This window comes from Branchiostoma lanceolatum, chromosome 17 (genome assembly GCF_035083965.1).
Source record: "Branchiostoma lanceolatum isolate klBraLanc5 chromosome 17, klBraLanc5.hap2, whole genome shotgun sequence".
In the NCBI taxonomy this organism is placed as follows: Eukaryota; Metazoa; Chordata; class Leptocardii; order Amphioxiformes; family Branchiostomatidae; genus Branchiostoma; species Branchiostoma lanceolatum.
In genome coordinates this window covers 12,996,544-13,023,136 of record NC_089738.1, presented here as the reverse complement: position 1 = coordinate 13,023,136, position 26,593 = coordinate 12,996,544, and the positions used below count along the sequence as shown (strand labels likewise).

The following is a 26,593-nucleotide window of genomic DNA, read 5'->3' as shown; positions in this document are numbered from 1 at the left end:
GCAAGTTCTTCCCTGTAGGCTAATTGCAAGTACATGTAACATGAAAGGACGGACAGACAATTGATAACAATATGGCATGTGACTATTCTAGTCTAAATACTAACACTAGATTCAATCTTATTTGGGTTTGACAAGGAGGTTAACCTCCTTGGGTTTGACTTCTTTTTCCGAGACAGTAGAAGACGAATGATCCCACTTTTTCTGTAATGTGTGGGTTTTGTGATGTTAAGAGGAGAGTAGTCTTCTTTTTGTCTGTAAACGTGGGAGAGTAGGTGGAAATTGGTGGCCTCAAGATCTTCAAATAGCGCCTTTCTTTCTTGATCGTAGAAGGGGCAACTTGAGATAAAGTGTGTTTCGTCTTCCACCGTGTTTGCCATGCAGTGTTTACAAGTACAGTGCTACGTACGTACTGCCGAAAGCGACTGTTTTGTCCGTCTGTAGTACACTTGCCAAGTCGCAAGTAGGGGGTTTCCGACTTGTAGCATATACTGATTATACGTAATGGTTTGAATGCTACCGTGTCCTCATGTTGGCAAATAAACCGATCCCATAGCCTCGCCCACCTCTGTCAAAACGACGAAATGCAAATATTTGACGGACTTGCAGCAGCCACTCTATGGTTGAACCGCCAGTTGCAATTGGTTGACCTGCTACTCACCTGTGATCGACAGTCAGGATCGGCCTAAGCATTGCAAGGTCGCCGTAATCAAGGTGTGTTTGTATGCAAACATGTCATGTGCAACTCACCGGGGGGTAGAATGTTTACCTTGCATTCGGAAGGCCAGACCAAACCAAAGACTTGAAAAATGGTACTGGTACAGACTACTGTCTCCGCTTTGATAGCACTCATCGATAACAGTATGGTAGCTGAACACACCATTATCTGTAAACTGAGTCCCCTCCTACTCTGGCCTGTAATGTGCGGCCCAAGGCCTTTATAAAAGGGCACTGCTCCCGAACCTAAAGGCGTGGGAAGGATTTGAACTAACATTTTACCGTGAGGCGTGTAGTACCCTGAATTGGCACTGTGGTATTCAAACTAACGTTCCGGTACAGGAAGCTGTTTGAAAAGGTTCGTGGTTGGTGTTATGCTGGCCAAGCTTTTTGCTTTCCCAGTGCCCATCAGTAATTAAGCCTGGTATTGCTGTGCTATTCGACTTTTTTGAAAACGTGGCTTGGAGAAAATGGTCTATTGTAAATGTTTCACTCATTTCCATTTGTTTATTTATTATCTTAAGAGGGCCCTGGGGCGGACCCAGTTCAATGCAACATAACTTTACATACAAAAAACTAACAGAAATACAAGTGAAATATGAGTCCTTCCAACTCAAAACAAAGTCGTTACTATATATCCAATAAATTTCCATGCAAGATCATTCGTAACCGCCTTGATACCCTCCGCACTACTTTGTTTTAAAGGGCTGTTCACCTCGGGTTCACCTCACCCCTTACAAATATGTATTCATCCCTGTGTCACAATACACAAGCAAACAAATGCTTCTGTGGTGAGTGGGCATACGACGGTCAAAATGAAGCGCGCCAAATGCCTATTGGTTGTATCGGTAATGCTCAATATTCTGTTTATCTCCAAAGAATTCGTTCTCCTTCCCAGGAAAGAGCTTACCGATGAGACAGTCCCGGACAGGATAAGTTTCAACAGGTGAGGTATAGACAATAGCGTTCGTTACTGTAAATAGTGTTTAAACACACGTGTTTGCTGAAATGGCACCAGTATCAAAAACAAAATCTGCTACAACCGGAGCTACTTGCTTACTAGCTTTTAGGATTATGAAACAATACTACACTTCGTTTGTATTTTACTTGTCACCAAATGGAGAACAGTTACTCTAGTACTAAAGAAACGGTAACGGTTTTTCTGTCGCTTTTTTTCACAAGTAGCATACTTGCCACACCAATGTCTACACATTTTTAGTAAATTGAGGAAATGACGCCACTAATGAAAGCTATCCTACTCGTTTATGATGTTGACCGTGAGTCCTTATAAAGATTCTTAGTTGTAACTAACGTTAGTTGCAACATCTAACGTTACAACCAAATACTAGTGTGTTTGTTGGTGATACGGTGGCGTCTCGTCAATTTTACTAGATGTGTAGCCGGGCACACGGTTGGAAAATGTTCAGTTTTTTATAGGTTTCGTCCACATTTTGATGTTTTATCAACAATTGTCTATTACTACACAATAGAATGTGTTGGTCCTTATACAATGACCTTTCATCACAACGTGAAAATATGGCTACCGAAGTCCTTCTTCTGTCAACAAAAAAGGCAAAGGCCGTTTTTCAGGATGTCCTTTTGAGTTAATGATTTGTGATGTATACTATTTATATCGTACACACCTGTTTTTTGACCACCTGTGCACGGTCTACATTGTGTATGAGTAAAACTCAAGAAGAGGTGATAAAAACCGACGTCACTCAAGTTATGCTGAATTCAGCAAACATGTCCATCACCCATGGCGTACGTGTTTGAAACTTCCAAAGGACGAAAAATGGTCACTAATTGCTATGTTGTGGACCGCTTTCACAGTTGCTTGTTCAAGCATGCTTTACTTTGCTTTGCATATATAAAAGAATGGCATCTTATTTGCTAGGCATCCGAAGCATGCGACATTTGTTTGGTAGTACGAGATTTGACGCATATTTTGGGCGTCTCATTTCTGACCGTCGTACGGCATATGGGAATATAATAGAATTGAACTTTTGTCGGTCAAAAGCTTTTTCCTCTCACACAAGTTTCTGAACAAACGTTCTATCTGCCTGCCAACAAGGGGGAACTACATGTTCCTAATGGCCGCACCTTGTCAAAAGAATGTGGTATGTTTTTGTGACGACAAGGTACATACACATATATATAGAAAAGGAGGAAATAAATGTTCCTCATTGCCACACCTTGTCAAAAGAATGTGGTATGTTTTTGTGACGACAAGGTACATACATATATATATAGAAAAGGAGGAAATAAATGTTCCTAATTGCCGCACCTTGTCAAAAGAACGTGGTGTGTTTTTGTGACGAACAAAGATAGCTTGTACCATTGATTAACCAAACGCACTGAAAGAGAAGGGAAAGGGTGCCCCGGTGCACTTGGCTAAAAACGTGAACCGTAGTGAAGCCGCAGTGCACTACTACTAATAGAAGGTTAGCAATTGCAAATGCAATGGGCACTATGTAACGGATTTGATGTGTGGGTCACCCAAGAAAAGTGCTAACATTTCCCTGCCAGTGTTGTCAGGGAAATTTATGCCCTTTTCTTTTGAAACTCACATTGTTAGCCCTGGTGCTCGACACATGAGTGTACGATCATAGCAAGTGGGGTACAGTTGTAAAGAATGATAAATAGGCTTTCGAATTATATATATGTATGTATGTATGAAAACATGTATGTATGTATACATGTATATGTGTATGTGTATGTGTATGTGTATGTATATGTATATGTATATGTATATGTATATATATATGTATATGTATATGTATATGTATATGTATATGTATATGTATATGTATATGTATAGACAATGTGGCCGATAAAGTAACGACGGTATTAACGATATGATCAACTGAAGTTAAGTTCCCAAACTTTCTGTGTTAGGCTTGGTACAGGAAAATCAATGTATTTCTATATATTCCACATTTTAGCCGCGGTTTGATTTTTTTCTCACAATGCTTCAAGGATTGCGCAGCATAATCTTGAAGAAGCCACAGACGACCTTTCCAAACTTGGCCGGACCGAATCTCCTGCGTGGGTCTACAATAGCACAGCTGCGGACAGGTACAGGTGCGTCCACTGTAGTCCATAATCATTGGTCGCTTTTGTACGCTTTTGTACGCTCTTACAGGTGCAAGATTGCTGTTTGAGGACACAACCGGCGCGCTCTAAATGCATTCGACCCTTATTGTGAATATAATGCTGCCTCCAGATTAACTATTTCAAATTCCTCCGCATTCACATTCATTTTGTAACATTAACATCTACCATACTATATAATTATGTAACATGTCGAGAATTCAACATCTCTCATAAGATCTAAGAGGCACTTTCAAAGTAATACTGTAATTCCATTTATTTTCGCGGCATTTCAAGAATACATCGTAAAACACACTAATCAAAATAAATCAAACAACTGGATAAAGTTTCAGACAGCTTCCGATGTCTTTCATCACTGGATGCTATCTGAAACGCCTAGCTATATAGGTGTTGGAATCTTAACCCGGTTGTTTGATCTATTTCCTTTAATACATTATATACCTCGATGTGAATCCTTCGCGAACGAATACTTCGTAAGTTTCCTACATCATACCTCAAAAAGACTGCACATTGACATTACAGGAGCGAACTTGAGACATGCTGTAACGGAAGTCACAATCTACTGGTGACCCAGTCCAACACAGCGGTCAACACCACCATCCAGTACGACGCGGAAAGGAAATCAAAACTTCAAGTCACCAGCGAGATATGGAACAAATTTCCCCAGGTAAAATGTTTGAAGATTTCTATTTTCATTTCTGTCCTTTTTTTTTCTAAAAATCTTATGGATGGCATGCAACTGGTATCAGTGGCGGCGGCACAGGGGGGGCAAGGGGGGCGGCTGCCCCCCCGAAAAATATGTTGGGGGGGCGTCGCCCCCCCAAAAATCAAGCTGAAACCCTTGTGAATCTTTTCACTGACAGAGATTTTCTTAACTTAGCTTACTCTACCAGCAAAATTTGTCCCTCAAAATGCAGGAAATACTGTTTCAGCGGGTCAAGATTTCAAAATTTTCTCCGACGTACGTTAGCATACTAGGATTGTTGCACCCTAGAATTGTTGCGCCGCCGGCGTATATGTCTGGACGGCGTTGCCCTCCAAAGGTCATGCTGAAACCCTTCAGTATTTGTTCAATCTATCAGCAAAATTTGCCTCTCAAAACTCAGGAAAAAGCATTTCAGGGCGTCAAGATTTCAAAATTTTCCCGGAGGAGAATGTTGCCGCCGGCAAAAAATATGTCGGGAGGGCTCGAGGGCGTCACACCCCAAAACTCAAGCTGAAACCCGTCTGTATTTTTTCACATATAGAGATGTCATTAACCTTTTTAGCTTACTTTGTCAGCAAAATTTGCCCCTCAAAATTCATGACACAGAGTTTCAATGGGTCAAAATTCTAAACTTTTCAATGTCGCGCTCCGGCGGAAAAATCGTATGTCGGGAGGGCGTCGTCCAACAAAACTCAAGCTGAATTATACGTACCCTTCTGTATTTTTTTCACATATAGAGACGTCATTAAACTTAGATTACTTTAAAATTTGCCCCTCAGAATTCAGGAAATAGCGTTTCAATGGGTCAAGAATTTTAAGTTTTCCTGTGAGAGCATGTCGTACCTCTGGCAAAAAAATATGTCGGGAGGGCGCCGTTCCCAAAAAATCAAGCTGAAACCCTTCTGCATTTTTTTTTTTACAAATAGAGATGTCATTGAACTTAGCTTACTCTTCCATCAAAATCTGCCCCTCAGAATGCAGGAAATAGCATTTCAGAGGGTCTAGATTTCAAAATTTCCCGGGGGAGCATACCCCCGGACCCCCCTAGTATTGTCGCGCCTTCGGCGCTCCTTTCAGTGACATTTCATCTCAACTGATCTCGCCCCCCCAATCAAAAATTCGTGCCGCCGCCTCTGGGTATCCATACCACAAGGTTACGGCTTTTCTATAAAGATCTGTCTACAATTTTACTTGACAAGCCCGAGCCTTGCGGATAAATGAATCGTTCTACCAACTCTGAACTCAAATTCATGTCCTTTAACTTCCTCAACTCTGACCTTTTGCTCTTCGCTTCCTGTCACACGTGAGACGTGGCTATGTATTACATATGGACAGACAGACACAGACGATAACAACTTTTGTGAAATGTTCTGTAGAAAACGCCGTTCCGGTACAAGAAGTACGCCAGCTGCAGTGTTGTCGGGAACAGTGGCTTGTTGAAAGACAGCGGATGTGGCCGAGAAATCGACTCTGCCGACTTTGTGTTCAGGTATGAATGAACCTGAATGGGAGGGCCCTAGCTACTGTAATTCTGGACTCGTTAACGGTAACTTTGTTTTAGTACTTTAACGGCCACTAGCCAACCGCCAAAATTTGATCACTAACATTTGAGACAGTGATGTTAAAATTGAACGCTTGCAGTGAACTACTCCCTTTCCCCAATCACTAAAATTACAAACCACAATATAAATGGATTTACAATATGTCGTTATTATCTGTAGAAATAAGGAAATGCTACTTATGGTTTCATAGAAGCGTCCGACGTCGAGGTAAAACGGTGTCTTTTGACGATTGTCAAGTATGAAATATTTTGTTTCATTCAATTCATCTTGTACATACTCTGATATGCATGTTTCATACGATTCATCTCGTACACAGTCAATCCTGTACATGTCAACACCTCTGTGTAAAGGCTTCCTGGCGATTGTGATCATGATATCACTTTTTGGGGGTGGCTTAGATTATCTTCTCATTGACACAAACATCACGAATCCTGTCTAAAGTGACGGCTTGCCTATTGTGACCGCCAAGTCACAGAGGGACCACCACAGAGAGAGGTGTGACTGTACTCTGATATATTTCACTCAATTACTCTTGAATATACATGTACATGTCTGCTCACTTACTATACATACAGATGCAACCTGGCACCGATAGACGAGAGATTTGTAACAGATGTTGGGAAGAAAACAAATCTGGTCACCATCAATCCATCTATAGTAAAGAATAGGTGAGTTCTATGCTTTGTCCACAGTTAGTACCTTCGTCAAGAAGGTTATATGTTAGACAGCACTCTGTCTGTTGATCAACAAGATAACTAAAGAACGGCTGGACGGATTGGTTTTATCGCGGGGACATGTAATCATTAATGTAATGGTAACTTTTACTCGCCTGTAAAACACAACGCGAACATGCATTCGCATTGATGTGTACGCTTAGAAACCTCGGAGTTGAGCTCCTGGTTACAATTTGTTGGTAACTGTGAGACCCCGGTTCAACACTATGACAAAAAGACCCCATGGACTGTACTCTGATATACAATTTATTTCATTCAGTTACTCTTGAATATACATGTGTACTCACCTACTATACATACAGGTGCAACCTGTTGGTTCCCATGATTAATCACCATCATCTAATTACTTGGTTTAGGTGTGTTGGTGCTTGTTGGACTTCTATCAGTAGATTTTAGACAGAGCAAAATAGTTACAAAGGCAAACCTCGTTATTCCAATGTACACGTACCCCCTGGTGGGATGCTGAGGCCAGGTTGATTAGGTTATATGGATGGCATCCTCTGGGAACCCCAAAACTGATGCGAGCTTGTGAAAAAAATGTTTGGAAAAGAACCAGTGCCTTCATCATGAAATTTAAGTGGTCATGAAGGTTGAACAAAAGACTAAACACACAGAGTTTGGCATACCGAACAATGGATTCTTCATTTTTGTTCTTTCACATCTTCTTCTTTGACATTCTGTGAAATTAGTATACGTTTTCCTATTTAAAGAAAAATTAATTGCATATAATTTGCTCCTTTTGTAAATGCTTTGTACGATTTACAGTGTGGTCGAAAACTTTTTTAGGTGCGCGCGCGGATGTCATCCATATAATCAAATCAACATGGCCTGACCGATAATCATACCAAAGCTGTAATACGGACTTAACAACATGGTGATTTATCCTGACGACGTAAGGAAAGGACAAGGCGACTTTAGAACATGGTGACTGTGGTTGAACTTGACTGCTAAGCAACTGATGACATGAAGTGATGGTCTATCATCATTACTTTGGCGTGGGGGCAAAAGTTCATTGACCTGAAGGGAGGGGCTTTCTTTCGTAGTGAATGCGCTTTCTTCAAATACACAAATGTTACGAATGCGCTTTAACCAAAGTTACGAAATCATGATTTTTTTTCCAATGAAAACGCACACACACGTAGTGCTACAATCAATTATCTAACAGGTACTGTTGTCTCATCAGTACAGCCTATGTGTATTATTTTACTAACTATCTTAAGTATTGTTTTGTTATGATATTATATATTTTATTTTATACACCTTGTTGTCATAAGTAGTTAAGTTTATCTATAATGTTGTATCGCGTCTGTATTGTTACTTTCAAGTATTGTTTTGAATGATTATGATGTTGTGATTTGATTGAAAATTGGTGGTGGTGAATAAAGTTGTAAAAAAAAAGATGTAATATCTTTCCCCTCTCAGGTATCTGGGACTAAAGAACACGACTTTGAGGGACAGATTCGTGGCGGATTTATCGCGTTACGACAGTGCGTATGTCTGGATGCCGGCATTCTCCTTCAAAATGTGCACACCTCGCAGCTTCGCCGTTCAGACTACTTTAAAGGAATATAGGTCCAAACTAAGTGTGGTCTTTGGAAACCCAAACTTCATGCTGGCCATGAATAAATATTGGAAAAGCAACGGGGTGAAAGCAACAAGAATATCTACAGGTACCGTCTTTTTTTATATCAAACAAGAGTTCTACGACCTCATACCTTCGTCAAATGATTTTGACCTTTATGACTGACGTATTAGGAGTGTTTTTCATCAATCATCAATCATACCAGTTGACCCTCTTCACCCAAGTAACATAAGTTGTCCAAACCTCCTTGTTATGACTATGAGCTTAACAAAGAAGGTTATGCTAACATTTATCATCAATTATGCAAATAAGCTCCCTCCTTATTAGCATAATTTGATTCAATGGTGTTCACATTCACACAACTTCCTAATGCCACAATTATGAAATTGCCGTCATTTACTAGTATGGAATTATAGTAGTTTCTCATTAATTATGCTAATTAGGCCCACATTTGCATATTTCCTATCTATCAACATTCCTCTCTTCCTTAGTTACAAATGTCACATATTTGAATAGTCATATCATGGAACACAGCAGATTTTTAAAATTGCCTCATTAATTATGCGAGTTAGAATTTGATTTGCATAATTATCATCCAATCATACAAAGCATCACGTAAGCTATCTACATACCAAAAATCATGACCATCCATCAAGACCATCTCGAGTTATAGTTTTTCTCATTAATTATGTCAATGAGGTTCTCATTTGCAAAGCTGATATCTATTAATATTTCTCTCTTCCTCAGTTACATATGTCACATGTTTAAGAGTCCTATCATGGAAATTGATGGATGTATAAACTTTCCTCATTAATTATGCAAATTAGATACTGATTTGCATAATAAGTATCTAATCATGTACATCAGCACTCAAGCTATGTACTTACAGAAATTTATGACCATCCACCAAGCCCTTCTTGAGTAATTCCCTTTCACAGTCTGAAGCAAAACCTGCCCCTGCTATAGCCAACCCATAGGTCTGCTTGGAGACTACCTTACCATTATGCCTACAGCTGGCTCACAGCCAATTTGTGTAACTGACGTTTCCTGCCCTCAACATGACCCCTCAGGACCTCCTTGCCCTATCCATGACGCCTTGGAAAAATACAGCCGACACGTACACATACTTCAGCATACAATGTAACACATTTTTACACTTTTCTCGTTAATTATGCAAAACACTTCGCCCAAAATCTAATCATCTTGAGATTTCCCACATACACACCGACACACCAACTACGACAACAAACCACCCAGGCGTTCTCGACATATTCTGTTCACTAACAGACACACAGACAAGCATCATCGAATAACCTTCTCGACGAAACCATTCGTCGACGAAGGTAATTATACAAACAGTGCAAGTTACCAATGGTGACAAGTGGAACAAGTGACTATCATTAACAACTCACGTGTACTACCTGTACGGCCTCGAAAAGGCTATGGGACCTTCATTTTTCCTATTTCTATCTACCAGGAGAGACGAGACTTCAGAGCGGCCCTCCTCACGACATCCACGCCATGCCCGGCCGGTCCTACATGTGTGACGTCACCGTGAGCGTGACCGTGGGAAATGTCTCCGTCTCGTTCTCACACCTACAGGTGCAGCCGTTTCAGGTCAAGGGCGGCAACTTCAGTAAAGGTGAGGTTCAGAATATTTCTCAGTGGAGTTCAGAGGTGGTAGAACTACTATAGTCGTTTATCAGACGTGACAGACATTCCAGGTCATAGGGTCAACAGAAGAGGCTACACAGTCACGGGAGGTCTTGTTTTCGGTTTGTCTGCGTTTTCACAGTTACATATTTTCCATGTGCTAGTCACGTTCCATGTAGAGTGACAGGAAGTTATCAATGGACAATGTAGTGCCAAACCTTATTTGAATAATCAATGAACTACAATTAAACAAGACATACGAGAAAGTCTAAATGTTTCACGGAGGCATGAGATCTTCAAACTCTTGTTATGTATGTTTTACTCCTCATCCAGCGGAGGAGTGTGCAGCGGACATGTCCACAACACCCAGCGCCCACACTATTCCAGTGAAAACAACCGTGCACCCCACCCCAACCCCCTACCCCGTCCCCAAACCCACCCAGAACAACTACACCCTGACAGACAGCGGGGGTAAGGTGTGCTTCATGGCGCTCATGGCGGCTCAGATACAAGTCAACTACACCAGAACAACTGGCAAGGTACATTCTCCTACACAGAGCCTCGCCGCGGAGTTTAAAATATGCCTTGGAGAGGCTCTAATAAACCAGGCTGAGGTTTCCACTTTTGCAGGCCTGGACTCTAACCTGCTCTCAGATAATGAGATCTAGAAAATCGGATCTACCCAGAGAAAACATGTAGGCGATTCTATGATTGGCTGACAGCTTGTTATAGGCCACGCCCTGACAAAAGTGGAAACCTCAGCCCGGTTTATGCTATGGTCACCGATGCCCGTAAAATCGTCAAAGAACGAGCCTAAACCATGCATCTATCCATTCTATATATATTGCCTTTTAGCTTTGTACATGGTCTCATGTATATTGTCAATGTAAAAACCACGTGATCATGATAAACGCATATGAAGGAGAGAAATTAGCTGTAGTAATTATAAGATGCTTATTTGACATGAATTCAGGAATTGATACAGAAATGAATGGGGAAAAAAAGCTACAAACTCGGCTATAACACTGTCGTTGACGTCGTCCATGTCAGTTATATCACGGCCGGTTATACTGTTTAATTTTCGGGAAACTTGTTTGATTTCTTAAAACAGACTGGACTAGCCATTTGGGACGTACCAAAGAACACCAAGGCAGCCGGGACATGTGGGAACGACACGGCGTCCTTACAGCTGGTGTTCGACGGAGGCCTGACCAACCTCACCGTGGTCTTCGTCTCCACGAAAGGCTGGAACGACCTTGCGGACGTTGACACAGACAGCGGTTTTAAGGCGTCTGAGATGGTTCTTGAGTACATGGAAACTGAGGCTCGCTTCCCTGACAGTGTTGACAACAAACCATCCAGGCGTTCTCGACTTATTCTGTTCACTAACAGACACACAGACAAGCACCATCGAATAACCTTGTCGACGAAACCATTCGTCGACGAAGGTAATAATACACACAAATACTATATGCACATGTGACATGATGTGTATTATGCAGATGGCGACTTTAGTAAGAAAATTCAGTTGCAGAATTCATCGTCCTACACCTTAGCCTAGATAAAGTTTTTATATATCTTGTATGATCATGTTTAAGCTAAGACCTAGGTGCACGTCATGGTTTGCGTCATGACGTCAACGAAAAATTGTATTATTGTAATCGAGATTACTATTCGTCTAGATCTGTCGTATTTTGTGCCCACCTCGCCAATAATCATTGGTCTCTCCCTCCAGGCCTGTTCTTGGCCAGCGCCGCTCTGTCCATATGTGGGGAGGTTCACCTGTACGGCTTCTGGCCCTTCCACGTGGATAAGAACAACGTCGCTCTGACGGAACACTACTACGACAACTCTCTTCCGCACAAAATGCACAAACTTCCCGACGAGTTTGCAAAACTTCAGCAGCTGCACCGCGAGGGAATTTTACAACTAAGAACTGACTCCTGTAGCTGACCATATCATTATTTCACTTTATCTTCAGTGAAGAAAAGTTTTATTGTGCATATTTGCCTCTTTTGGCTAAGCCACATACGTATCGAACGTTTTCGTGGCCCAGGTATGACATAAATCGAGGAGGTTAAAATAGTTCACCTTGCATAAATGCATTTACAGTATCAGGTTAGCCGTTTTTTTTTAATTCGCACAGTGAGTGCTCTTGGTGGTGTCCATTTATCAAGACATTACAAATAAAAAACGCGATCTTATATCAAATATAAGAGGCAGCTAAAGAGTTTGACTTTCCCGCACTGCGCGACAGACTTCCAACGCTAAGACTCCACGTACCCGGATGTATGACGTCATAAGCCCTGAACCAAATAGATTTTAAGTCCTTTTGCCAACCTGGTGCTCCATCTTCGGCATCTGATATTCTTGTTTAGAGATGAGCAGATATGTTATGAGGACTTGCACTTTGTGATTTCAAATCAAATGGCATTTTTAACGTGCACGTGCTTACCATTAATAAACAGGAATATTCCAACTTACAGATTCAAAAACAACTCAAATCTCATTTGAACAGAACAAGATTGACATGCAATTTCAGAAAAATGAGCTCGTCATCTACCAAAAACATGCCTACATCTCAAATAAACACAGACGCACTGTAACAGTCATTTTGTTTCAGCAAGAACACAGTGCAGGGAGCGTTATTATTTGACTAGTCATAAGCTACTTCATAAGATTAGTCTGAATATATCAGGATGCTGGTTCTGCGCAACTCTTGTACAATAACAACACCTAACACTTCAATCGCATTCCCCCCCAGTGCTGTAAATGAATAAACATAACACTAAGAAGTAATAAGTCTAGTAAATGAATGCAGTGTACGTACAGCCTCCACCGCAGCCGGCGGTGCAAAGCTTGTTACGTACCGACAATCTTCGTTAAAACGGAGGAGAGAAGCGCTAATCAGCTGACCGACAGATCATTGCTGATGCTTACAGATCTGCGGACCAAGAACGCAAACTGCAGGTAAGTGACAGACAGTTTCTCGGGTGAAAGGTTTAGATACGAATAGACAGAATGTGTGTGAGAGGTGGCACGAACAAGAACACAGCCATGTTGTTCTTGCTTCTCTTGGCAGCTGCCTGTGCAGCTTCGAATGGCCAGCGTTCTCAGTGTAAGACAGACGGATGGCGAAAGTGTGTGCCTTTGACAGGAAGGCCGGCGATGTGGCTCGCAAAGACGTCTGGCACGCATACATGTGTCATGTGTGAGGCCCTTGACAGGGGCTTTGCCTCTGGAAGTAATCCTTTTCTTGCTAGGGCCGAAAATATTGCAATAAGAGGATACCCATTCCATGTCCTGTCGGCAAAGAGCCTGACACCGCTCGAGCATTCTGCGGTCCACCTTTTGGCTTTGATAGATGCAAAGATCACAGATGTGGAGAACAACACTTTCTCTGCGTTTCCGAGTCTCAGAAAACTGTCCCTGGATTCCAACAGGTTGACCTATGTCAAACAGACCTGGTTCATCGGCTTGGAGAAGGTCATGGCGTTGATATTGTCCAACAACCACATCAAGCAGATAGACCCAGGGAGCTTCAAGCACCTAACTCGCCTGCATGTCTTGGATCTAGGGAACAACCTGTTACAGGTTGTAGACCCTGCCTGGCTCTTTGGACTTAGAGATTATACGAGGATAAACTTGGGGTGGAATGAAATCAAGAGCATTTCCCCGGGGTCATTCCGACACCTACAGCTGCTTTGGTTAGACCTGAGTGGTAATGATCTGTCATGTTTGGATGGGGAGGTGTTTGGAGGACAGACTACATTGTCAAGGCTCCATGTCAGCAGTGGTATGTTGTCATCCCTCCATGATGTAAAGCCACATGAAATAATGTGGAGCCTAGATCGGTTCGTCGACATGATCACAAAGTCAGCAACAATGGTTATTGAGGTGCCCAGGTTTGTCTTCTGTACCAGGCACAGTGCTTATGAACTCTTGTTTGGGTGGATGTTTGATCCATCGAACAATGTGACTGATAACATCGAGCTAGGAGTTGGCAGCCCTGGAAAATCATGTGGTGATTTGGACAGTTCTCTGAACACGATCTCTATCCAGGCCCCTGTAGTTGTCCTGGCTACTAACGGTTGTCTGGCAGACAAACTGGTCCCTGACACGCTTGAGCAGTGCATACAGGTTTGGGAATACAATAGGGGTATCACTGTGCCAAGCCCAATATTCCGACTGGTTTCCATGGCCCCAGGGAATACAACATTTGAAGGGGTTGCCATGTCATTTGTCCAGACACAAGACACGGACGCACTCACCACCACTGGATGCAGCCAAAATCGCACCACCCATACAAACACCATCCATGACAATACAAAGAACATCACCTGCATTCTGCTCACCAAAGATGAACACATGCATTTGTTCTTCACCGTTCCCAAGATCCAATCTCGGACAAATACAACAGACACTTACAGGACAGATACTGACCAATCCAGCAGCCTGACACACTCCTCTGCATACGCAGAACAAGGTTACACATATACAGAACCGGTAGACAACCCTACCCTGCAGGTGGGTACCACACCTGGACCACAGGTGCCCCCAAGAACAGATCATGTTCTCATCTCAGTTGTTGTCTCGGCGGTGGTCAGTCTGGTCGCGTTGGCAATTGTAGCAGTGTTGGTGTGGAAGTTTTGCTCAGCAAGGGCTAACACCGAGGATGAGAGGACCAGCGACGATGCACACATTTGGACAATCCCACCTGGAGTTGCCTTCCCCGGCTTGTTGAGGTCGACTTCCCTCCCTGGACGCTCAAGCAAGGTGGCGTCGGATGACGCAGCCTCCTGTAGGTCATTGCCCGCTGTCCTGCATTCCATCCAGCCTGCTTACAGCGAGATCCCAGATGAAATGGCGGCTGCTCATAGGCCTTTGCCTGGTCTCCCACACACGTACAGTGAGATTCCAGATGACGCCATCTCCGGTGTGGTACGGTCAGCTTCTCTCCCTGCAGTAACATGCAGACGTGGGGGAGCCGCAGACGATGTTGCATCCTGCAGGTCATTGCTGGCTGTTGTCCTGTCCATTGAACCCACCTATAGCGAGATCCCAGATCACATAGCCATTGCACAGCGCACCCTTCCTGCTCTCCCGCGCACACACGGGATTCCAGATCATGGAGCGGCTGCACAGCGCCCTCTGCCTGCCCAACCACACACCTACAGTGAGATCCCAGATGATGAGAGCGGACCCTTGCCTTTCTATGCCGATGCTGCAGAGCTTATGCTTCATGTCGTGACAAACAGGGCCAGGGGAGAGAATCGACGGGACCTCCGGGAGGACACCCCTTCTTCCAGCAGGCACCGGTCTGGAAGATCCATTGCCACATATGGATTGGCTGAACAGATCAATGCCCAGCGTAACAACTTCTATAGAAAGGCCCCCGAGGTACAAGGCATAAGATCCCGTAGACAGATGAGAACAGCTTTGGTATCCCAGCCTACTGACCAAGTTTTGACCCGTGTCACACAACGGCGTGCCTCCCTCCCTCTTGTCACACTGCCTAACACCTACTGGCCATGGGAGATTCCCATAGAGGGAACCCGTAACACACCACGGCGTGCATCCCTCTCCACACTACCTAACACTTATTGGCCATGGGAGATTCCCATAGAGGGTACCCGTGACACCACACGGCGTGCATCTCTCTCCACACTACCTAACACCTACTGGCCATGGGAGATACCAGGGGAGGGAACATGTAACACACCACGGCGTGCGTCCCTTCCTAACGTCACACTACCTAACACCTACTGGCCATGGGAGATTCCGGGGGAGGGAACCGGTAACATACCACGGCGTGCATCCCTCTCCACACTACCTAACACCTACTGGCCATGGGAGATACCTGGGGAGGGAACATGTAACACACCACGGCGTGCGTCCCTTCCTAACGTCACACTACCTAACACCTACTGGCCATGGGAGATTCAGGGGGAGGGAACCGGTAACACACCACGGCGTGCGTCTCTCTCCACACTACCTAACACTCACTGGCCATGGGAAATTCCCATAGAGGGAACGTTAACCGGTAACACACCACGGCGTGCGCCCCTCACCCTCACACTACCTAACACCTACTGGCCATGGGAGATTCCAAGTGCGAGAACCGGTAACACACCACGGCGTGCGTCCCTCTCCACACTACCTAACAGTTACTGGCCATGGGAGATTCCAGGGGAGAGAGCCGGTAACACACCACGGCCTGCGCCCCTCCCCCTCACACTACCTAACACTTACTGGCCATGGGAAATTCCCATAGAAGGAACCCGTAGCACACCACGGCGTGCGCCACTCCCCCTCACACTACCTAACACTTACTGGCCTTGGGAGATTCCCATAGAAGGAACCCGTAGCACACCACGGCGTGCGCCACTCCCCCTCACACTACCTAACACTTACTGGCCATGTGAGATTCCCATAGAAGGAACCCGTAACACACCACGGCCTGCGCCCCTCCCCCTCACACTACCTAACACCTACTGGCCATGGGAGATTCCCATAGAAGGAACCCGTAACACACCACGGCCTGCGCCCCTCCCCCTCACACTACCTAACACCTACTGGCCATGGGAGATTCCAGGGGAGGGAACCCGTAACACACCATAGCGAACGACCCCCCAACCTATCACCTAAAATTGCTAACCATGTACCTTACCATTTCAGGGTGCAGAAATTACAGTTTTACACAGAACTACATTTTCAGAGATACAAACCTTTGCCACGTCAATATTCAAAACAAAGTCTTTTCTCCCCCATCCCCAAATTCAAATATTGGAAGTGTAAATTAGTTGACTCGGTCGATACTGTCTTTGAACCCATCTACGCAGCACCACTTGCAAACCATATATATTTCCTTCATCAAAAATTGAATTGAATCATCAACTAAAATGGTTTTTTCTTTTTTTATCATTTATCTTTAACTAAACTGCATTTTGTTCTTACCAAAAATGTTGACAGCAATTAATTACAGTCGTCTCGCAGCATAATTTTCTCCTAGTGTGAAATTACAGGCTGTCATGTTTGCAATTCTGGCGGTATTTCTGTTGTTGCATTATCTCCCCCGTTTTATCAAAAACAACCAAAAGAGGTAACCACAACGTGTAAAGGTGAATTAGAGTTACATTTCTTTTATTAGTCACAGGACCAGTACTATCTGACCCTCCTGTCATGACGGGCTGGAGCAGCATTCTAAACAAATTCCAAACTTTGAAGAGTCTGTTTTTCTTTTCTTTGGAGTGAGAGTGGACTGGGTTGGGTATGTAATTTGTCTCTATCTCTGAAACCTAATAATGTCATACTTCATCATGTATTACTAGAAGGGGGATAAACGAAGATACCACATACGTACATATTTTTTTGTTGTATATTTTTTTGGGGAAAGTAATACTACCACCAAAACAGAAATGCCCATGCTCACTGAACAGAAAAGACCATGCTCACTGAAACCTACGGGAAGACAAAAAAACTAGTACATCTGCAACTCAATCGCAATACTATACTAACGACTCCGTCCCTGAGACGTGGCCAAAATTGAAGAGAAATAATTTTTCGATATTTTTTATCTTTGCAATTACAACTGTTGTTGAACTCCTGGGTGGCTGACATGAGTTGAGGAGGGGGTATGCTAACACGAATGGGTGTCTTGATGAGGTAATTAAAAAAAATAGGATCATTTCGTTGATAATATTGGAATAAAAAAATGGATAGTAAATAATCTGAAGAAAAGAAGCTTTCAGCCACCGATGTGATCTAAATTTGAGTCTCCTGTATTCTCGGGAGATTTTTTTTCGTGACTGTTTAAGGTGAATTTTAATAACGTTAACCAATGTTTTCTTGAACATTATTGTAAGGCACATGGAACAAGCATAAGTTATTCTATCTTCTTAGAACGTATAGCAAGAAAACATACGCGTGAATTGATATTGAACTCGTTATTAAGGAGTTCAGGGGCTGAGGTAGTAATTTCTTTCTATCTCTATGTCAGGGAAAAGGGTAGTATTCAAGCGTAGTCAGTTTGAACGTTTGTGTGAGGTGAGGGGGTTCTGTGTTGATTTACCCTCTTGTTTAGCTTATCAGGCCAAGGCTTGTACACTAACAACAAACTACTCTGGAAACGAAATAGCTGACAAAAACACTATAGCTGAATATAAATGGGTTTACCATGAAGCGTTGCGTCAGATGCCCGCAGTCTGATTAAATTCCATTGCTTGCAGCAAGCAGGTATGAATATTTAAAGTAGTACGTGACAGCAGCAACCAGTCCAATGGGGGAAAACATAAGGGACGTTATATCCTTTGAACAGTTTCAGAAAAAGATCTTTGAAATAAGAAAACAATTATAACAAACAACCAATGAGCTGTGACTTTCAGGCCTCAATGTATCGTAGCAAAAGATAAAATGGCGTCATGTTGAGAGCAGACAGAAGGAACTTGTGTTGATATCAGATCTGCGACTCAAGCCAAGAACTCATAGTTATCAAGGACTCTACCTATCGGCGAGCCAGTGAACGACAGACTCTGTCTCTGTAAAACCCAGTCCGGAACTCGAATCACGGTCTACACACCGGACCTATACTGGAGCACGATCACACCTTAAAGACAACAACGGTGTACTCCTTGGTCTGCGATGGTGAAAACCTATGCCTATTTTCGAACTCACAGCGCACTACTGTTACCATTCCGTTAAGCACAGAACTGATGTGGTACGCTATATATATGCATATTCATATTCATATTACTGCACAATGTGAGCGGTCTACCATCGAGGACACACGTCCCTGCAACTAGGTGTGAAGCCGGGTAAAAACAGATGTTCAGATGACAGCTACATCATAGTTGCTCACGACGTGGTCCAATTGTGCTGTTTGTCGCATATAAGCCGAGGCATCTATCAGTAAAGCCAGCCTGCTTTGTGACTGACCAGCTTGCACTATGTCTGGTAACGCTGTCTGCAAGGGGACTGTGAAAACGTCTTCACATTACACACCTTTATACTGCGACATCAGCAATGTAAAGCTGTCATTGCTACTTCATCGAACCACAGATCAAAATCTGTGAGAAAACGACAGCAGGAAAACACGAACATTCGTAATCATCCACATTTGGCAATTACTTGGTATACAGGGGCTCTGACATGTCACAGTTCATGGCCTTTTATTCGCAAATTCTGTCTTGTCATTCATCTTTCGGTTGGCTTATGAAAATGACGCAACAAGTCACAACCTTACAGTAAACCTCCATTGAACTGGAATCCCTGGCATGTAGTATTGAATTATAAACGCACTGCAGTGCACTTTGTACGCAAATGTACTTTTTGCAGAGTTTTCAGCGTTCCATATCATTAAGTTCTTTATTGGCAGTTTTATGTCATAAACATGTATTTGTCATACATATATACGCAAATATAGACATGCTTAGTGGATCCTTCATATCAAGTATTTTCAGGAATTAATTGTAATGCATTGTGTTTGCAATAAGCAACTGTGATGTTTGGAAAGAAAGTCAGCAGATAGAGATGATTAATCAAAATATTTTATATGTATAGATCGATGAAGGTAAGACAACTAGTTGCATAAAATGATAGATTATACCACTTGATAATGTTTATCATTGTTGTACGATTTATGTAATTACACAATTGTATTTTTGAAAGTTCATGGTTAAGAGGTACTTTATCCATGCTTTTACAAAATATGCCATGTCCTGAATAATCTATTCATACCCTATCTTGCTTAAATTAAGTTTCAACTGGTATGAATTAAGCCACAATTGTTTTTGAACTACAACTGACAACTGATTTCTTAAATTGTATAGATTCCATTAATGTTCTACATTTCATTCTTTATAACAACCAATTTACAAGGATTATGAACAACTTTAGGGTATGAATGATTTTGTTGTTAACTGTACCATATATCTGCATCATAACGATATGTTAGCAGAATATAATCTCTTGATTTTCTTCATCGGATTTCCCATTCGATCCTGAATGTAGATCACTTTTGAGAATATTTTGTCTATATGATACATCCTGTCCAGTGGCGCCGCTGATATATGTAAACGTATCACTTGAGGACCAAACCACTGTGTATTTTCCTATGTATGTAATGTAATGTATGAAGTGTATGTGGCCAACACCAAGCTCTTTGCTGACGGACTCATCACAAACATGGACCAAATGTAACATAAATTGAATGTTTAATTCTATACCCTACTATGTATTAGTACATTGAGCTGATTAGTTTCATGATTAAACACAAAATAAGGAAATGTTGTGGACCTGAATTTGTGACATTCTGTTGTGCGTATCACAGTCAAGAATCTTGCATATGATAGAATTATCAATACAACGGTCAGCTACAAACTACAAAATAGAAATTCACAATGAATCTTAAAATTCTACTTACTGACCAGTGAAGTATGAAATAAGTAAAGCTGTAATATCTTATTGAGATCAGATGGGGGATAATGGTGCCCAACCTCAAATCTTCGCCAAAGCATGTCCGTCTTTCCTCAGTAATTAGCCCCTGATTTTCGTGATTAGTGTCTATGTAACTCACACAAACAGAAATTATGACTATTCGTCAACCCATTCTTGAGTATTCTCTTTCAAAGAGTGAATCAAAATCGACCCCTGCAGTTTAATGTGATAGGGGGCCCAAATGTGATAGCGGGCCCAAACCTACACGACTTACTATCTGCCCCAAGAGCTATCTACCACTCAAAAATCACTATCGCGTGTCCAGTACACGAGATATAAAAACTGGAAGTTTCGCTGCAGTATCCTAGAAAGACGCCAAGGGGCGTTATCGCACTTGACCTTCGTTTTCCTGACCCTTACCCACCTATCAAATGTTATAAGGATCCGTCATTTTCCTGAGTTATGCATTTAACACACATGCTAAAGGCACCTAGAGCAACCTTCTTGGTAAAGGTAAACATTAATTCGGACGTTTCATGAGTTTCTGTAACAGCAAAGTTGTTGGGTCGGAGTCTTGCTCCTTCTCGTCGTCTTCGTTAGGCTTTCTACATTTAATTTTCCAAATCTGGTAAGTTACGATGATGATCGCCGCCTCTATGCCCTGAAAAACCCCGTACATCAGGGGAAACAACAACAGTTCACCCGCAATCTTCGTGGGAAACGTCAGTTTCAGGATGGCTAAAGCTAGCCCGATATTCTGGTTCCCAGTTTCGATGCAGACCGTTTTCCGACCCGGAATGTCCATCCGAAACAGCCAGGCGATGAGGTAGCCGAACGTGTAACCAATCAGAGGGAGGATGACAGCCGCGACGAAAGTTGACGTCGGACCGACCCACATGTTCTTGTAAGATATCCCACCAAGCACCGCGCCAGCAAGCAAGATGAAGAAGCCGAAGAATCCGCCAATCTATAAACAATCGAACAGACAAACATAAACAAATAGTCTTAGTGCACTTGCAATATATAAGTTCAGTTCAATAATGAATGGATCACAAAATTCTGATAACACAAAATACAGGATAATCTAGATCTGGAAAGCAATATAATATGGATCAAATATAATCACAATCTATTCATAGCTTCTCGAGTTATGATGGCCAAAATTTGTTTGAAAACACAAACAGACAGACAAGCAGACACACCGACACATCAAAAACAATACCTCATTTACGGAGGTAACAAGAAATGAAGTCGAAAAAAAGAAAAGAAATCGAAGGGTAGATATTTTGTGCATTTCTTAATGCCATTCCCCTAGCCTTATCGTGCGCTATAGAACAGTAGATGCTAAACAAGTCACCCGGGCCCCCCAAATTGAGGCCAGCTGCCTATGGACTATACCACATTACTTTCAGGAAGGGGGTGTCGGTCTGTAATGTAACAGTACCTGAAGAAAGTACCATCAAGGGGTCCCAAATCACCATGTTTCTAATGAATTTCGAACCTCAATAACTACTGACATACTAAAATCCTTACAAATCCATCAAAAGGGTTTTTATGAACAGTTATTATAGGTGAGAGCACACATACACAGCCAAACCAATACCCCCGTCGGAGGTGAACCCCTTTCCCGAGGGTAATAACTATCACTGCCAACACTCTAAAACTCACCTTGAGAAACAGCCACGCTCCTTTCGGTGACTTGTACTTGAGAAGGATACCGAGGCTCACTGGAACAACAATCAGCACCAAGGTCACGGCTATCTTCCAGTAAGGGATGACGACTTGGGGCGTGGCCCAAGGTTGACTGTAGATCCACAGGCACAGCGGCATCAGGCCCATGGCTAGAGCTGTAGATGCTGTCGTCATGCAGATACTGTGAGGAAAAGAAAACAATACAATCAAACACTTGTTTGATTATATTAATTGCATTTACCGACTGCTTGTTATTTGTAGTCTATGTGCTTTGTACTGTTTTGTGTGTGGGCCACGACACCAGCAACAGCTGCTTGTGGTCCACGTGTATTGTACTGTTTAATTCCAATAGATCACAAATCACTTAACGAGGTATTGACAAAGACATGAACTGTAGGATGACTACTTAAGCATAAAGACATATTAGCATTCATTATGTAGATGGTTAGCCGCCTGTTAGCCATATAAGTCGTACTCGTCGGCTTCCTACGGTACAACTCAACGTTGATTAAGTTTTGACTTCATAATCTCTGTCTATATGCCTGCTTCTCTCTCTCCCTATCTTTTTCTTTCTTTCTTTCTTTCTTTCTTTCTTTCTTTCTTTCTTTCTTTCTTTCTTTCTTTCTTTCTTTCTTTCTTTCTTTCTTTCTTTCTTTCTTTCTTTCTTTCTTTCTTTCTTTCTTTCTTTCTTTCTTTCCCTCTCTCTCTCCCCTCTCTCTCTCCCTCTCAGCTCATACACGAGAAAGCATTGAGCGCTCGTCAGCTTGACGTACTAAACATGAAATACAACGATCACAAAATACAAAATAAAACGTAAGTATACATAAGCATACCTCAGGCTCATATCTCCATCCACGAGGTAGGCCAGGACGTTGGACACGCTGCCGCCCGGACAGCACCCCACCACTAACACGGACATGGCACGGATAGGCTCCATCTGTGGGGCACAGGCAGACAGGGAAATGTTCAGAGTTTATTGTGTGAATACGTTGATGAAGGTTAGACATACAGGTAATATGATACGCCAAAAATAGTTACTCGGGCAACTGAATAAAATAATTTCGAAACAGTCAGACATTTCAGACAGCATCCGCTATCTTTCGTCTGCTAGCTATCTTTCAGTACACCATTCAGAAGTGAACCCCATTCAAGGAGGTAATAATGCTAGTACGGTCAAAATAGTCTCTTCCGAAACAATAGTCTTGAACATGATCAATGAATGCAATCTGTGTTTGTCTAATCAGGTGGGTTGGTGGTCAATTAGCCTTCTCCCTGCTGCCTAACTCTGTAACCAATAGGGAACTGGGTGCCAAACGGCTTCTTCAGTGCGCTAAAGGTTAAAGGATTGTCTAAAACGGATCCAACTCTTTCTCATAAGTGCTGAGCAAAGAAAGCAGCATGTACCATTGTACAGTCTTTGATCCAACCATAATTAGTGGCTCTATGAAATAAAACAATTTTAAGCAGAAGCGAAGGGTGTGTGTGTGTGTGTATGTGTGCCAAACTGACCTGTACAACGTTCTTGAACTAACGTTATAAACTTAAGACTCACCTGAAACCCCAGACACAACAAGAACGCCACTAGCGGCATGAGTCCGAACTGCGACAGGACGCCCACACCAATCCCGTACGGCCGCTTGACGTGTTGAATCATCACGTCAATGTCAACAGCACACCCCATGGCGAACAGGATCAGACAGGACAGTGTAACGAACACCACGTTCATGGCCATGTCCAACCCTGGCGAGACCTCTGTCGTCTGTACAGCGCTGGAATTCTGAGTCAAGTTAGACAACGGGGAATCTGTCGAGGCTACAGCCATGGCGAGAGACTGGTTCAAAGATTCCTTCGCCTTTTATCCGTCAACGTTTGAAGAATAAAAAATGCCGGCTTTCAAAATAAAGCTTCCTTCAATAAGAGCATAGGTCTCATGTTGCAGCTGTCTTCGAACAATGTCAGAGCAACCTGTGTCTCTAAACAGGTGTCACCGTTGTTGCGCAACCGGTAACCATCCTCTCATGACGTCACAATCGCGTTCTGTTGCTCATATTATCCCGAAATCACCAGCGGTGTGGAAGTAGAAAAAAAAGTTGACTGAAACGAGAGCTAGAGAACCTACAACCACAACGTTCGGCTACAAGTGAGGTAAATAAGTCACCACGAGTTGTCTGTTTGGTTGCGTGTGCACTGTCGAACCAGTTGGACAGGTCCTTATTACGTCACAGTAGATAATACTACAGTCACCAGTTAGGCCGCATGCAGCAAGTAAATGTTAAGGATGATACCAGCACGCGCATTGATTTTCACCTGATTTGGAAAAAAAAACGTTGGTGGGTAAATAAATACATTCGGTTGTAGAATAAAGAATTTGGTGTGGCGCCGAATGATCGAGTTGCTATGCAAGCAGGCGCGAGATCGAGAGGTCCCGGGTAGAGGTTGTGTCGTACACGTCTTTCCTCCTCCATAAAGTTTCCTGCCGTTAGTGTCGTTTATAGTTTACTGTACACGTCTCTCTTCACGTTTGCCTGATCTGCTGGCGGTACCCATCCACAATCAACACTTAACACTAAACAATTGACACAGTTGTCTTCCTTTTCCAGGCCTGCGTTTGTGTTTATTATCGGACACGGAATGATCTAGACGCAGATGGAGAAGTCTGTATAAAGGTCACGGTCACAGTCTGGCATTGACAGTTGCTTCTAGTATGCTCGGCATGTCCGAGGAATCGTTGCTAGACTCGGTAGCAGACTTCGTCGCTGGGCTTTTTTCACCGGCCTTTGTCGTGTGCTGTTTTCTGATTGTCTGTCTGATTCAGTTTGATTGCCTGAAGGCTAGACGACTGCCAGAAAGCCGGTAGCAACCAGAGTACTGATATATAATCTGAAAACAGCACAAGACAAGAGTTTCGAGACCTCACACTTCCGCATCATAAGTTAGATATTTAGAGCTTTTGGGAAAAAAAACTTGCTTGTCTTGTCTCTTGATTATAGAAACAAGGTTGTTACTAGCATGACTCAGCGCTTGTTATTAAAGTTAAGTCGACCACGAATATTCATATACGAAACATAAAATTAAAAAAACACAGACACATATAAAACAATACCCTCACTTTTAGGGAGGTATGAAGGAGGATAAGCCGTACAACTCATAATTAAAGGGGCCCAGCGACGAAGCCTGTTATGTGGGCTATAATCTGTCATCAAGACCTGCTTTGTGCTCGGCATAAGGAACCGTGGCGACCTTCTCAGCTGTGGTGAACCCGATTATCAAAGACATTCCTGCTGACAGGGCAGAACTTTTCTGTGACAATAAATACAGTACACCACGACAGCTGAATCAAAGAGTTCTTTGACAATTCGCCAGGTCTCCTTCCGTTTTCAATCCGCTGTAACGTAGAAATAGTTTTCCATTCCTCTTCTTGTATATACATGTACAATATTTGTGTGCATTCTTTGTACAGTCTGTTCAGTGGTCTGGTTCTATAGTCTGCAAAGTCCCGGCTGGTAGGGACATCACGCAGAAGGTGGTGCCGCTGATGTAGGCTTGATTTTCTTCCCCACCTGTGTCTTAAATCTAATAGAAAATCTCAAAACGAGGACACTACGTCTTTAAACAACCTTTAACAATTATCCAGAAGTTAACCAAAAATAAAGAGACATATAGTCTATGCGATTGGTGCAAAATATAGCTAAAATTGCTCAAATTATGGTAAAAGCATGAAACTTGGTATGATGGATCCTGAGTATGTAACGTTACTTAAGGGCGGAGCCAATTCGAAAGGCATGTTCTTAACAACGGTTTCTAGGAAACTAATTTCCCGTAAGAAATAGCTACACTTTTCGCTTATGTACCATGATACTTAACGCTACAAGGCTAAAAATTAATACAGTCGTGTTGAGCACGAGCTAGACCATGATTAAACAGACGGATTGATATGAAGTTTTGCACAGATGATAAGACTTTGGAAATTTATGTCACCTCGGCCTCAAAGCGACCTGCACTAGTCTCCAAGCAGATGTAGGGTTGGGCTCAGTGTTTTACCCGGATCACTAGTAAGACGTATAAAACCCCTCAAAAACAAGTGCAAACAAAAAACTAAGCCGAATTATACATATGCTTGGATATACTAGTATATAGCATATAGCAATGGGAGGGGGGCGTCGCTTCAGTTGCATAACACGTAAGCTTGTTATGCAACTTGAACCACGTGTGTTGTGTAACTTGCGTCACAGGCCTAGGCATTCAAGTTCTCAATCTCGTGACAGATGTCATTGGGTAACACTGGCGCATGCGTACGTGCACTGAGGTGTCACTGATCGTTCTTGTCATGCATAGCGTAAACACAAAAGATCTTTAAGGTGTTAGGTGCAACCACCGCAAGGCTTGCCACAAGTTGCCAGAG

The 26,593-nt window shown here is 42.8% G+C and overlaps 3 protein-coding genes and 1 long non-coding RNA gene across 4 annotated transcripts; 3 read left to right on the top strand and 1 right to left on the bottom strand.

Annotated features, from left to right (window-relative positions):
• The first annotated feature begins 1,469 nt into the window (after positions 1–1,469).
• On the top strand, positions 1,470–12,281 carry LOC136423065 (alpha-N-acetylneuraminide alpha-2,8-sialyltransferase-like). The gene is made up of 7 exons (XM_066411068.1): positions 1,470–1,660; positions 3,694–3,798; positions 4,351–4,495; positions 5,911–6,023; positions 6,672–6,764; positions 8,253–8,500; positions 11,801–12,281. The coding sequence occupies exons 1-7, from the start codon at positions 1,530–1,532 to the stop codon at positions 12,016–12,018; spliced, it is 1,053 nt and encodes a 350-aa protein (XP_066267165.1). The 5' UTR covers positions 1,470–1,529; the 3' UTR covers positions 12,019–12,281.
• Positions 9,895–11,626, top strand: LOC136423264 (lysosome-associated membrane glycoprotein 2-like). The gene is made up of 4 exons (XM_066411384.1): positions 9,895–10,054; positions 10,399–10,604; positions 11,177–11,513; positions 11,568–11,626. The coding sequence occupies exons 1-4, from the start codon at positions 9,934–9,936 to the stop codon at positions 11,624–11,626; spliced, it is 723 nt and encodes a 240-aa protein (XP_066267481.1). The 5' UTR covers positions 9,895–9,933.
• Positions 12,282–20,259: 7,978 nt separating the features above from the next.
• Positions 20,260–24,323, bottom strand: LOC136423688 (sodium-dependent organic anion transporter-like). Its single transcript, XM_066411970.1, has 4 exons — positions 23,744–24,323; positions 23,025–23,128; positions 22,168–22,372; positions 20,260–21,466 (listed from the first exon to the last, which is right to left on the bottom strand). The coding sequence occupies exons 1-4, from the start codon at positions 24,011–24,013 to the stop codon at positions 21,020–21,022; spliced, it is 1,026 nt and encodes a 341-aa protein (XP_066268067.1). The 5' UTR covers positions 24,014–24,323; the 3' UTR covers positions 20,260–21,019.
• On the top strand, positions 24,266–25,546 carry LOC136423690 (uncharacterized). The gene is made up of 2 exons (XR_010753777.1): positions 24,266–24,331; positions 24,792–25,546. It is a non-coding gene; the product is annotated as an uncharacterized lncRNA (long non-coding RNA).
• The last annotated feature ends 1,047 nt before the right edge of the window (positions 25,547–26,593 follow it).